General features: G+C 38.6%; 1 protein-coding gene across 2 annotated transcripts in view; it reads right to left on the bottom strand.

Annotated features, from left to right (window-relative positions):
• The window catches only part of MRC1 (mannose receptor C-type 1), a 102,897-nt gene that overhangs the window by 24,339 nt on the left and 65,968 nt on the right, over positions 1 to 12,590 (bottom strand). For both annotated transcript variants that reach the window (XM_054435976.2, XM_054435977.2), the window contains 6 exons: positions 11,675 to 11,838; positions 8,938 to 9,005; positions 7,068 to 7,168; positions 6,218 to 6,363; positions 5,703 to 5,817; positions 1,368 to 1,534 (listed from right to left, as the gene is read on the bottom strand). In XM_054435976.2, the coding sequence (XP_054291951.1) occupies positions 1,368 to 1,534; positions 5,703 to 5,817; positions 6,218 to 6,363; positions 7,068 to 7,168; positions 8,938 to 9,005; positions 11,675 to 11,838 (761 nt within the window). The remainder of the gene's footprint in view (positions 1 to 1,367; positions 1,535 to 5,702; positions 5,818 to 6,217; positions 6,364 to 7,067; positions 7,169 to 8,937; positions 9,006 to 11,674; positions 11,839 to 12,590) is intronic.

Below are 12,590 nucleotides of genomic sequence, written 5' to 3'. Positions count from 1 at the left end.
GGATAAAACTCCTGCTGTATTCAAAGCCATTTACTCCATTTGCCCAAACACATCATGTATCTCTTGCTTGAAGACTGCCCACCTTGACCATCTAACATGGCCTTTCTCATCCTTTTGCTAAGTTCCCCTAATTATTATGTTTTAAATTTCTTGAAACAAAAACCTGGCTGAGCGTGGTGGCTCATGCCTGTAATCCCAGCACTTTGGGAGGCCGAGGCAGGTGGGTGTCTCGCAGTCAAGAGTTGGAGACCACCCTGGCCAATACGGTAAAAGCCCATCTCTACTAAAAATGCAAAAATTTGTCAGGCATGGTGGTGGGCACCTGTAATCCCAGCTACTTGGGAGGCTGAGGCAGGAGAATCTTTGAACCTGGGAGGTGGAGACTGCAGGGACCCGAGATCATGCCGCTGCACTACAGCCTGGGCAACAGGGTGGCGATAGGGTGAGAGACTGAGAGAGTGAAAGAGGGAGAGGGAAAAGGACAGTGAAAGAGGGAGAGGGAGAGGAAGGAAGGAAGGAAGGAAGGAAGGAAACACCCGTAGTTGATTCTTTTTTATATTTCTTCCCTCCACCATGTCATGCAGACAGTGTCTAGCACATAGGACACCATAGATGTATGTCGACTGATTAAATCACCCCATCCCACAGTGAGTTTCTTTCCTCTTAGCTACTACAGTGTTTATAGCTGATCCTGTCACTAGACATGTTCATTTCTTTCCTATCTTCCTTCTTATATAAGACTTGTGGTCTAGTTTAAGTGTACACACTATTAAGGTAAAAACAAAATCTTCTATTTCTTCACACTTTTTATAATCCCTAACATGGTGTTGATGTTGATAAGTTGGCTGTTCAATTATATAAGAATAAAAGTAGTAAAATAAAGTAGCAATCTGTCTCCCAGGTTAATGTACAAAAGCATCTGGCACATAATAAGCAGTCTACAAATATTAGCTCATGATCATGATCATGATGATGATGATGGATGATGATATGTGATCTTTAGAAGCAGTAGTAGCTTCCAGGCCTACACCCCAAATACTAAAACAGTTACAAGGGATAAGGGGAAGGTGATACAAAGAAAGCTGATAACTCTAGGTTGAAGTGTTTCTTTTGACTACAAGTTAGGCTCAGAATGGAACTGGGTTTCCTGACCTCTCACTATTGCCACTTCCCCAAGCCAAAGATTTTTTAACTGAATTTATACTCCCTCCCTCAAAGTCAGCTCAGTCTGAAATAGGTAAAATCTGCAAGCATAGACCAGATCAAGGAGTATTCTGGTAGATTCTTTCATGGAAGAGTAATCAATAAGATGATAACCCTGTGCAAGCTGATGGTGTGTAGAGAGGTGACCTGAATCTGATATTTACATCTTCATAAGAAAGACTGCTTCTTCTTCCACCAGGGTAACCTTTCCCCCAGTTTGTGTAATGAACTCCTCGTCCATCCGTCCAAAGGAACGTGTGTTCTGAATTGACATCATTCAGCCCAGTCCAGGCACTGAAAGTGGAGTCCTTCATGTGATAGGTAAGAAATGCTGAAAGAAAATTTCATGAAATAATTTTAAACTTTGAGGGTTAATACTCAAAATATGGAAAATATTCAAAATATATGAATTTCAAAATATTTACCATGTGACTTGTGTCATTGTTACTTAAAAACACTCATGAACACACAAACATTCTAATATCAGCATTGTGTTGTCACTTGAGCTTTGGACTTTGAAAAGTTTCATACAATAAAAGTCTAGGTTTTATCTAGGCCACTGAAGACACTTGTGCAAGTTGCACCCTGCCCGAGGGCTCCATTCTGTGCACCCCTATCTGGGTTGTGGCTGCCTACAACCACAACTTTTCTAATTCACAGAAAGTCACCGTCTGGATTAGCGGCTGTCCTGATTCTGTAAATAAGATAATCTGATTTATATAATAACTACGGGACAAAGGAATCTTAACCCAGACAGTTCTGAAAAAATAAAAACTGTCAAAACGAGAATCATTAGTCTGTTGATATGGTTTGGCTCTGTGTCCCCACCCAAATCTCACCTGGAATTGTAATAATTCCCATGTATTAAGGGTGGGACTAGGTGAAGGTAATTGAATCATGGGGGAGGTTTCTCCCATTCTGTTCTCATGATAGTGAATGAGATGAGTTCTTACAAGAGCTAATGGTTTTATCTTTTAATGCTTTGCTTTGCACTTCTCTCTCCTGCCACCATGTGAAGAAGGACATGTTTGCTTCCCCTTCCACCATGACTGTAAATTTCCTGAGGCCTCCCCAGCCATGTGGAAGTGTGAGTCAATCAAACCTCTTTCCTTTATAAATTACCCAGTCTCCGGCAGCTCTGAATAGTAGCGTGAGAACAGACCGATACAGCTGTCAAATTATCAGTATCTCAGATTGCCAAACCAAAAGTTTCCCAATTGAGATTCCTCTTGGGGAGGTGGGGGAGAAATCCCTGAGATCAGTTGCCCATCTACTCAGTGTGCTTGGATCTAGGGTACCATCCTGATGCTAAAATGCTCACATCAGGGGCTGGGGATGGTGGCTGGTGCTTGTAATCCTAGCGCTTTGCGAGGCAGAGGCAGCAAGATTGCTTGAGGCCAGGAGTTCAAGATCAGCCTGGGCAACATGGCGACACCCTGTCTCTACAAAGAAATACAAAAATTAACAAAGCATCGGTGGCATGCGCCTGTAGTCCCAGCTTCTCAAAAGGCTGAGGCAGGAGGATTGCTTGAGCCAAGGAGGTCGAGGCTGCAGACAGCCATGGTTGTGCCACTGCACTTGAGCCTGTGCAACAGAGGGAGACCCCATCGCTACACAAATCAATCAATAATAAAGTGCTCACATCACCGGATGAGACTATGGAATATGGCTTCTTGCTTATCAATTCCGTGGCCAAGAGGATGGTGGCAAACATCCAAGAGACATAAAAGGTTGAATTGTACATGTGCCCCTCCCCTTCCCTCAGCGTACCTCCAGGCCTCCCATGGCAGCTGCCATCTGGGGCCAACACCACTACCTGAGCCATTAACTCCTAGACCGACAAGTACCTACTCTACTGAACAATACTTTGCAAACATTTACACTTAAACACATCTGCTGAACATAAATAGGAAATAGAATGACTAAGCATTCAGGGTTACTTATAGAAAATGCAAAATAGAAATCTGCAGAGATGTAACTATCTGTGTATTCATGAACAATTTCATAGAATTTCAAGCAATTCCATTGCTATACGCTTACTCTTTCTGCAGAGTAGAAGAGGCAGCTACCATCTCAGAGACTTCTGTTTTTCTCAATTAACTAAGGATTTAAAAAAAAAAGAAAAAAACTCTTCCAACGTTTTTCAGAAAAGAAAAAGAGCATGAGTACAGCTAGATATGGTGGCTCACACATGTAATCTCAACAATTTGGGAGGCCAAGGTGGCAGGATCACTTGAGGTCAGCAGTTTTAAGCCAGCCTGGGCAACATAGCAAGACCCTCTCTCTACAAAAAAAATTTAAAAATTAGCCAGGTATGATGGTGCACACCTGTAGTCCCAGTTACTTGGGAGCCTGGGACATGAGGATTACTTGAGCCCAGGAGTTGGAGGCTGGAGTGAGCTATAATCACATCAATGCTCTCCAGCCTGGGTGATCAAGCGAGACCCTATCTCTAAAAAGAAAAGAGCATGGGTAGATATTTGTTTTGATTTTATTTTGTTTTCCAAATAAGATCGTAACTTTTGCCTCATCCCCAGCTTGAAATGAAACATGGAAAAGCTCTACCTGCCAAGATTCAGCACTTTTTTTCTGCCAACAACCACAATAAGAATTCAACGACGTGTGCCTGTTTTGCCAGGAATAATGTTATTTTATCTGCAAATTGATTCCTTCTGCACATCTCTATTATCCAGTTTCAATTTCATTGTGCCAGGAATCAGCACTTTGTGGTTAAGAGGGGAAATCAATTATTGTGTTTCTCTGCTGGGTAGCTAAGCCCAAAATGGGGTAGGCCAGTTGGAGAAATGTGAATGTTATGTTCTTGTACTGTGTGCTTTGGTTTGACTCTTTTCTTTCAGCGCCTGACAAATTGCTCAACTTGTCAAACGTTCTCAGTAAAAGCTTGGTTGGGATTTATTGTACAATGTGTTCTCAGAGAGCACATGGCGGCATTCACAAAGCCAAATAAACTTTTGAGAGAGCACCCTACATGTTTCTAGTGCCTTCTTATTTCCTATGTTTTTCTTCTATTTTATTTCTCACATCATTTTTGAAATAAATGATTCTAGAAGTCAAAGAATCTCAGAACCAAAAGACAGCTTACAGAACATTCAGTCCATGTGTCTCCTACCATGTCCTTATAAAGTTATATATACAACAAACAACTGTTGAGCATCTTCTATACTACATACCAGCCAACATACAGGATGCTCTAGCATCCATTTGAGTATCTTCCAGTGTAAGCATTTTCACAGCCCTTTAGAAATTTCAACTTACTCATGAAGCAGTCTATCCAATCAGTTCTGTAACAATGGCCCCCTAATTTTGAGCCTAAATCTATTTCCCTGTGACCGTCACTCATTGGTTCCAGGTCTTCTATCTGAGGTGACACAGGGTGATCCTTCAAAGTCCACATCCTCTCTTTTCCAAGCTGTATAACTTGAGGGTCTTTCAACTCTGACTCACTTGCAGTGATTTCGAAACCTTTCATCAGTTTAATCTTAATCTCCTGCAGTTGGTCAACACCCTCCTCAAAGGGCAAGTCACAATTTAACCTGATACCTATTTCAGTGGATGCCTCCACAGAAAGATCATGCAGAAATGGTGGGTACCTTTCTTTTGACGACAATATCATGAATTTTACCATCTGCTCTATGGATATGGTGAATATTCTCCAACATAGTTCTGGCTTATTTTCATGTTTTATCAAAAAATATTTCAAAGCCAGGTATGGTGGCTCACACCTCTAATCCTAACACTTTGGGAGGCTGAGGTGGGAGTTTAAGACCAGCCTGGGCAACATAGTGAGACTCTATCTCTACAAAAAACAAAAACAAAAACAAAAACAACAAAAAATAACTTTTAAAAAAAATTAGCCGAGCATCGTGGCCCAGGCCTGCCCTAGCTGCTCAGGAGGCTGAGGCAAGAGGATTGCTTGAGTTTAGGAGTTCGAAGTTTCAGTGAGTTATAATGCTGGGCAACAGAGTAAGACCTTGTTTCAAAAAAGAAAAATCGAAATTTGTTCAAAGTTCATATTTAAAATATTAACTATGTTGCATTACAAGTTCTATGATCAAGTGACTAGAAGAGCAATAAATGAGAAAGCAGCAATTTTTCATCTTATTCTTAGAAGTACTCTTCTTTGACTCTTTGGGAGCAAACTGATTTGGTAGAAAGCTGGACAAACCTAGGTTTCACTCCCAGCTCTACTGCTTAACAGGCAAGCTCCTTCACTCAAAGCTGTCTATGCACGATTTCCCCACTCACAAAATGGGGTCATGATACCTGCTTCTTAGAGTTGTGATGACTTTATATAAAATAAACAGCTTAATATGTGCTATAATTGAATAAAATAGTTTTCAATAGGCATTTGATTTTTTCCACTTTTTTAGCTTTTACAGTGGAAAACCAAAAAGTCAGTTACTGTCAGCAATATTTTACCATTTTGCAGTCAAAATTCCATATTTAAATGCACATCTAATTGCAAATGGCCTGCCCACCTTGCTCTTTTTCATTTTGTATGGAGACCAGATTCCCTCCAAAGCCTATACAAGCTTTTCGTGCCTCTTGCCAATTTTTTCTTTCTTCTTCCATAAATCCAAAGATTTTGAAACACTGGGATGGAAGAGGGGTGGAAAAAAAAAAAAGAAAAACCATAGGGGTTAAGTAAAGATGATCAACTTTGCTCTACAAAAAGCAAAATTATTCATGAAGATTATAGCTAAATCAGAATTTTCTCACCACCAACTGGAGATTTAAAAAATTGTTAGTTTTATGACCCACTCACTTTCTTTGCAAAGTTTTATTCTCCCTTGGGAGAAAGGATACATCAATGTGGATAATATCTCAAGTATGCTCTCAATTTCCATAAAGAGTTTGTCACGCGAATTTTCACCTATTCTTGCCAAAAATTTTCTAAAGTGATGAGGCTAGCAAAAAGTTAACTTTGAGCTGAAAGATTTGCATCACTCTCCATACTGATCAGTGCCAAGATTGCAACTAATTTTCCTAGTACCTTGTTGTTGTAGAAATTCCAACCTTCCTTGCACCCTGATGGGACCGAGGGTGTGGTAGGCATAACTGTGGTAGCATTGATACTACTGTTATGTCGCTGGCAAATGAAGGCATTTGGATAGCCACAGTTAATGTCATTCCAAAACCCTGGCAAAGAGAAAAATAGTTAAATTAGATTCATATGTTTATGTTTTAAAACATTATTTTAAAAAATGTATTTCTATTTTACAAGAATTCTCAAAACTTATTTAGACTAGAATCAAACTTTATTTTTATATGTGACTAGAGGTATCCATGCAATATCCTTTTGCTGTTTTACTTAAACTAATAATAGTTCCACTTTATAGAAAGCATCCTATGAACCAAACATGTACTTGATGTTGCAGATATATTGCCTAAATGGTCATAGCTAATAATAATAATCTAACAATAGCAAACTTTGTATACACCGAACATCTACACAGTATTTTAGATGTATGATTTCATTTTATCTTCTCAACAATTGATAGATTCTGTCATTATTCCCATTTCGCAGAATAATAAGGAGCTAGAGAGAAATAAAGGAGATAGATAAACAAATTCTGGATAAGTTTTTTCAAATCAGAACATGAAAAAAATGGTTCCTAATTTGGGAACAAGTGAGAACATTAACTATGTCATTTACTAGTGTAAATGTTAAGCATCCATTCTCGTTACAAGTTGAACTGTTATGCTGCTAAAATTAGAATTCTCCTTTATTCTCTCTTTTTATCTTGCCTGATATAAGCACACAACTTGCTACTTTTAGTCTAGGGATGTGGCAAATGACACTCCATGCCACAAAGCAAATTCAACACGCATGACTTGCCTACCTGAATTTGAGTACATGGTCACACAGTTTTCATCCTCATTTGCAAAATTGGGTTCACCTGTGGCCCAAGACACGTAATCCACTTTGCTTCCATCCATCCAACTGGAAAAGAAAATTCAGGCATTTTGAAATGATCCAATCATTAGACTAATTGGATACAGGCCAAGGGGCAGTGGCTCACGCCTGTAATCCCAGCACTACGGGAGGCCAAGGCGAGTGGATCACCTGAAGCCAGGAGCTCGAGACTAGCCTGACCAACATGGGGAAACTCCATCTCTACTAAAAATAAAAAAAAATAAAAAATAAAAAAAAAAATTAGCCAGGCATGGTTGTGGGCTCCTGTAATCCCAGCCACTCAGGAGGCTGAGGCAGGAGAATCGCTTGAACTGGGAGGCAGAGGCTGCAGTGAGCCGAGATCGTACCATTACACTCCAGCCTGGGCTAGAAGAGCAAAACTCCGTCTCATAAAAAAGAATAGTTGGCTACAGCCTACTGGTGGGACAGGACAAGTCAACCCAGAAGAGGGAGACCTCCAGAGAGTGGCAGGAAAACCCCCAATGCCTGAGTATTGGTGTGTCCCATGCGTCATGCTCCGCAGCAGCAACCCTGATACCATGTCCAGGCTACCTTCTTTTCCCTCCCAGGAAGAAACCACCTTTAGTCGCAAAGTGGAGACCCTGATTACTCTGGAAGTGAGCCAGAGACAAAAATCCTCCCATTGTACTCCCCGGGCATGATTCCCACAAAACCAAACCACCCACGGAGAGGCAGAGTGTATAGAATTTCTCATTAGACTCATTCTCTGATTCTCATGTTTACTCTAGTTTCTTGTAATGTAGGTGGGCTAAACTTATGTCTATAAATTACAAAAATTCAGACTGTGACAGCCAGAAGGGGACCAGCCATGAGATCATGAAATTTGATCTTTTCACTTTAGAAATGATAAAATGACGTTCCTTGTCTAAAGGAAGATCCAACACTTTTAGTCTTTAAAAACAATGACCCTGTGGGGTATGGTGGTGCATGTCTGTCATCCCAGCTACTTGGGAGTCTGAAGTGGAAGGATTGCTTGAACCCAGGATTTTAAGGCTGTAGCGAGCTGTGATCGTCCCACTGTACTCCAGCCTGGGCAACAGAGCGAGACCTGTCTCAAATAATAATAATAATAATAATAATGACCTTGAATTTAGGTCTCTATTGCTCAAAGATGACAATAGCAGTCCTCTGGAATATATGAGGCTAAAAAATTCTGTACATGAGCCAGGAGGACATATCTGCCCTTCAAACTCTAGAGGACATATGTATTAAGGTACAAGAAAAAAGAACATAAAATGTATTAATTTCCTCATGTCCCTACAGCTTTTTCTGGCTCCTGGCTCCTATATCTAATAGAAAATGGCACAATCACCCTTTTAAAGGGAAAGTATTTCCTGCAAATTGAAAGTGTGCTTCAAAATAGTGCTGCTAACACAGGGAACAGGGCAATAGGAAAGGATACTGCGGTTCCCAGCAGCAAGGTTAGCAAGGTTATCATCCCAGATGGGATTATAATTTTTTAAATAAATTCAGTATTTGTATATGTCTAAAACAACAACTTTTTAGTAGATGATTTACTGACAGATGATGACATCTGAAAACAAAGAAAAGTGTAGTTTTGCAAAACTGAATCCAATTTTGAGTTGTTTGTTTGGAATTTATAGTGCTGAAAATATTGAATAGATTTTAAATTCTTTTTTTAAAGTTGCTTTTTCAATTGAGAATGCTGTAGGATTTTTAAAAATGCATTCCACAAAGAAAAATCTCAAAATAACTCATAGGTATTGGTCAGAACACTAACCCAAGCAAAGGTGCTTTTAGCTTGATTTACTTACGCAAACTTTTTATCCAAGCTGATCAACAAACCAATAAAATATGCAGACTGTGCATCATTTCTGTTTACCTGAAACATGGAAGTTTACGTATAGTTCAATTTAGAATCACACAATCAGCAAGTTCTTAAACAAAACACACATGTTAATGAGGCAGCCTAATCGAAACCTTTTCTAGAGAGGAATTTCTGCAGAAATGTAGTACATTCTATATTACGTTCTTCCTAGAAATAAAAAAAAATATGCACACAATTTAATAATTTGAATTTGTAAAGCAGGAGTCTTTTCTTTGATGCATAATCCTATAATCCTGACTGGCTACTTTGTTTTAAAGAATGTCTTCAACAATGTAACTATTATAGGCATTTAGTATTACAGAGAATGATTTAAGGTATTTGCTTTACAAATTCAAGTAATTAAATTGTGTACAAATTTTTCTTTTTTAAATAAAAAATAATCATATATTAGATTTATTTTACCTATATCATTATAAACACTGATATAGGTAAAATAAATCTATATGTCAAATATATATACAAAATATATATATGAAAAGTAGTCACCCTGTGGGAGATGGTGGTGCACACCTGTAGTCCCAGCTACTTGGGAGGCTGAGGTGAGAGGATTTATATGTATAATATAAAGTATATTATACATATATTACATATATTTTCTATATGTATTTTACATATATCATATATTTATTTCATATGTTTTTTAAGTATTTATTTTATATACATATTTTATGTATATATTACATATATATTATAATTTATATCTGTGTATGAGCCAGGAGGATATATCTGTTCTTCAAACTTGGGAGAACATGTGTGTTCATGAACAAGGAAAGGAACCCCAAAATGTATTAATTTCATTATAATGTACCATTTTACTATATATAGATATATTTGATTTTCATATATATATATATATAGTTGTGCAATATTAGAAAACATCTTGAGAATTTCAAAGCAAGGTATATCCACAAAATGATGTTAAGTCAGAGTATACTCTAGTACCTTTATAAATCAAATGAATTTTTATTCTTTCAGTACTGTTCAACTTATTTTTTCCTGCTCTGTTACCTCCTCTCTGGCAATGAGGCCATGAAGAATTTTAATCAGAAAGATACTGAGAAAAGCACTCTTGGAAAAAATAAATTATACCTTCACTGATAGGTATATCAATGGTATCGCAATTTTGTTACAACCGAGAAAGATGATTATAATAAATAATCAAACTGTGTTATACGGCCAAAAATTTGGGCCAAGTAAGCCAGATTTTTAAATTAAAAATTAAGCTATATGATACACAAAGGGTCCAGGACTGACATATAACAACTAGTTAAGAATTATAATCTTTGCAAATCAAATTTGTGAACTCAAATTAGTGAACTCAAAGCAATCAAGTACTGATCTTCACAAAATCCAAGCTAAAAAATGGTTCTGGGACTGGACACAGTGGCTCACATCTGCAATCCTAGCAATTTGGGAGGTCAAGGCAGGCAGATCACTTAAGGTCAGGAGTTCAAGATCAGCTTGGCCAACATGGTAAAACCCTGTCTCTACTAAAAATACAAAAATTAGCCAGGCATGTTGGTGTGCCCCTGTAGTCCCAGCTACTCAGAAGGCTGAGGCAGGAGAACTGCTTGAACCCAGTAGATGGAGGTTGCAGTGAGCCGAGGTCACACCACTGCACTCTAGCCTGGGCAACAGAGCAAGACACTGTCTCAAAAAAAAAAAAAAAAAAAAAAAAGATTCTGAGTTCTGCAATTCTGCACTAAATATTTAAACAATAGGGCATAACTTGTGTTACGACCTCCTCCTCCTCATGCATTCCCATCTTTACCTTGAACTTTGGAGGTGCAAATTCAGCACATAATTAGAAATTGTACTAGGGGTTACCAATTGTAGACACTTTGTTTATCACATGTCACTGTTCCATCCTTAAATCAATGATGTTCTATGAAAAAATGCTCAACATCACGAATTATCAGAGAAATGTAAATCAAAATCACAATGTGACAACACCTTACTCCTGCAAGAATGGCTATAATTAAAAAATCAAAATATAACAGATCTTGGCAAGGATGTGGTGAAAAGGAAACACTTTTACATTGCTGGTGGGCATGTAAACTAGTACAACCACTATGCAAAACAGTATGGAGATTCCTCAAAGAACTAAAAGTAGAAACACAATTTGATCCAGCAATCCCACTACTGGGTGTCTACCCAGAGGAAAAGAAGTTATTATATGAAAAAGACACTTGCACACACGTTTATAATATTGGCACAATTTGCAATTGCAAAAATGTGGAACCAGCCTAAATGCCCGTCAGCCAATGAGTGGATAAAGAAAATGTGGTATATACATACTATGGAATACTACTCAGCCATAAAAAGGAATAAAATAATGACATTTGCAGCAACTTGGATGGAATTGGAGACCATTATTCTAAGTGAAGTAACTCAGGAATGGAAAACCAAACATCGTATGTTCTCACTCATAAGCGGAAGCTAAGCTATGAGGATGCAAAGGCATAAGAATGATACAACGGACTTTGGGGACGCAGGGACAGGTAAGAGGGTGGTGAGGGATAAAAGACAGTACAGTGTACACTGCTCAAGTGACGGGTGTACCAAAATCTCAGAAATCACCACTAAAGAACTTTTCCATACAACCAAACAACACCTGTTCCCCTAAAACTATTAAAATTTTTTTAAATGATTGATGTTCTTACATATTTCCATAGAAACTTCTTTTCACTTTCACTTTGAATAGAAACAAGATCACCAAAACTCCTCTTGCAAAATGCTCGCGCATTGTCCATGGTTTCCTTCTCTTTGCTGAAATAATACTGGTAGTCTTTGTAAATAACCCACCCATCTTCAGTGACTGGTGGATCTGAAAAGTTAATGAGAAAAGGCAATGAGTTTTACGTAGACAAATTCAAGAATCTGGTGTATACAGCACACAAAGGTGAAAGGGACAGAGCCGCTATATCAAGAGGTATCTGCAATTCTGAGAGACCAGAACAGCAGAATGTCCACATCAAATACAGACATTTGAACCCCAGCCCAAATATCCACTTTCTACCAATCTGGTAAAAAGGGCCCATTTTGTATTCCCAGCTAAGTTCCATATTTCATTACTGGGTAAAAGAACTCCGGGTGTCACTTTCATCAATACGATAGCATAGCTGTGAGGATTTATATATAATGCACCCATAATGTTCTACATCAAAGGAGTGGGAATTATGAGAAAGCAGCTTTCACCCCAGTATAAGAAGAAAAAAAAAGCCAAACTTCTAATAGATGGACTTGGGTGCTTCAGGGTAGAAGCAAGGAATTCACGTATCAAGTGGGCCCCTCAGGCTTTCTCCAACCCATGGGATTCCATACTTCTGTGCTACAGTAGGCTGAATAAAAGCCCCCAAAGATATCTAGTTCCTAACCCCTGGAACCTATGAATGTTAGCTTATATGGAAAATAGGACTTTATAGACGTGATTAGGTTAGGATCTTGAGATGGAAGGGTTATCTTGGATCGTCTAGGTGAGCCCTAAATGTAGTAACAAGTATCCTTATGCAGAGGGGCAGAGGGAGATTTGACTACAAGAGAAGGAGGCAATGTGATCACTGGAAGAAGATGCTACAT

The sequence above is a fragment of the Pongo pygmaeus genome, chromosome 8 (assembly GCF_028885625.2).
Source record: "Pongo pygmaeus isolate AG05252 chromosome 8, NHGRI_mPonPyg2-v2.0_pri, whole genome shotgun sequence".
NCBI lineage: Eukaryota > Metazoa > Chordata > Mammalia > Primates > Hominidae > Pongo > Pongo pygmaeus.
The sequence above is the reverse complement of the archived record's forward strand: the minus strand, read 5'-3'. Positions and strand labels throughout refer to the sequence as shown.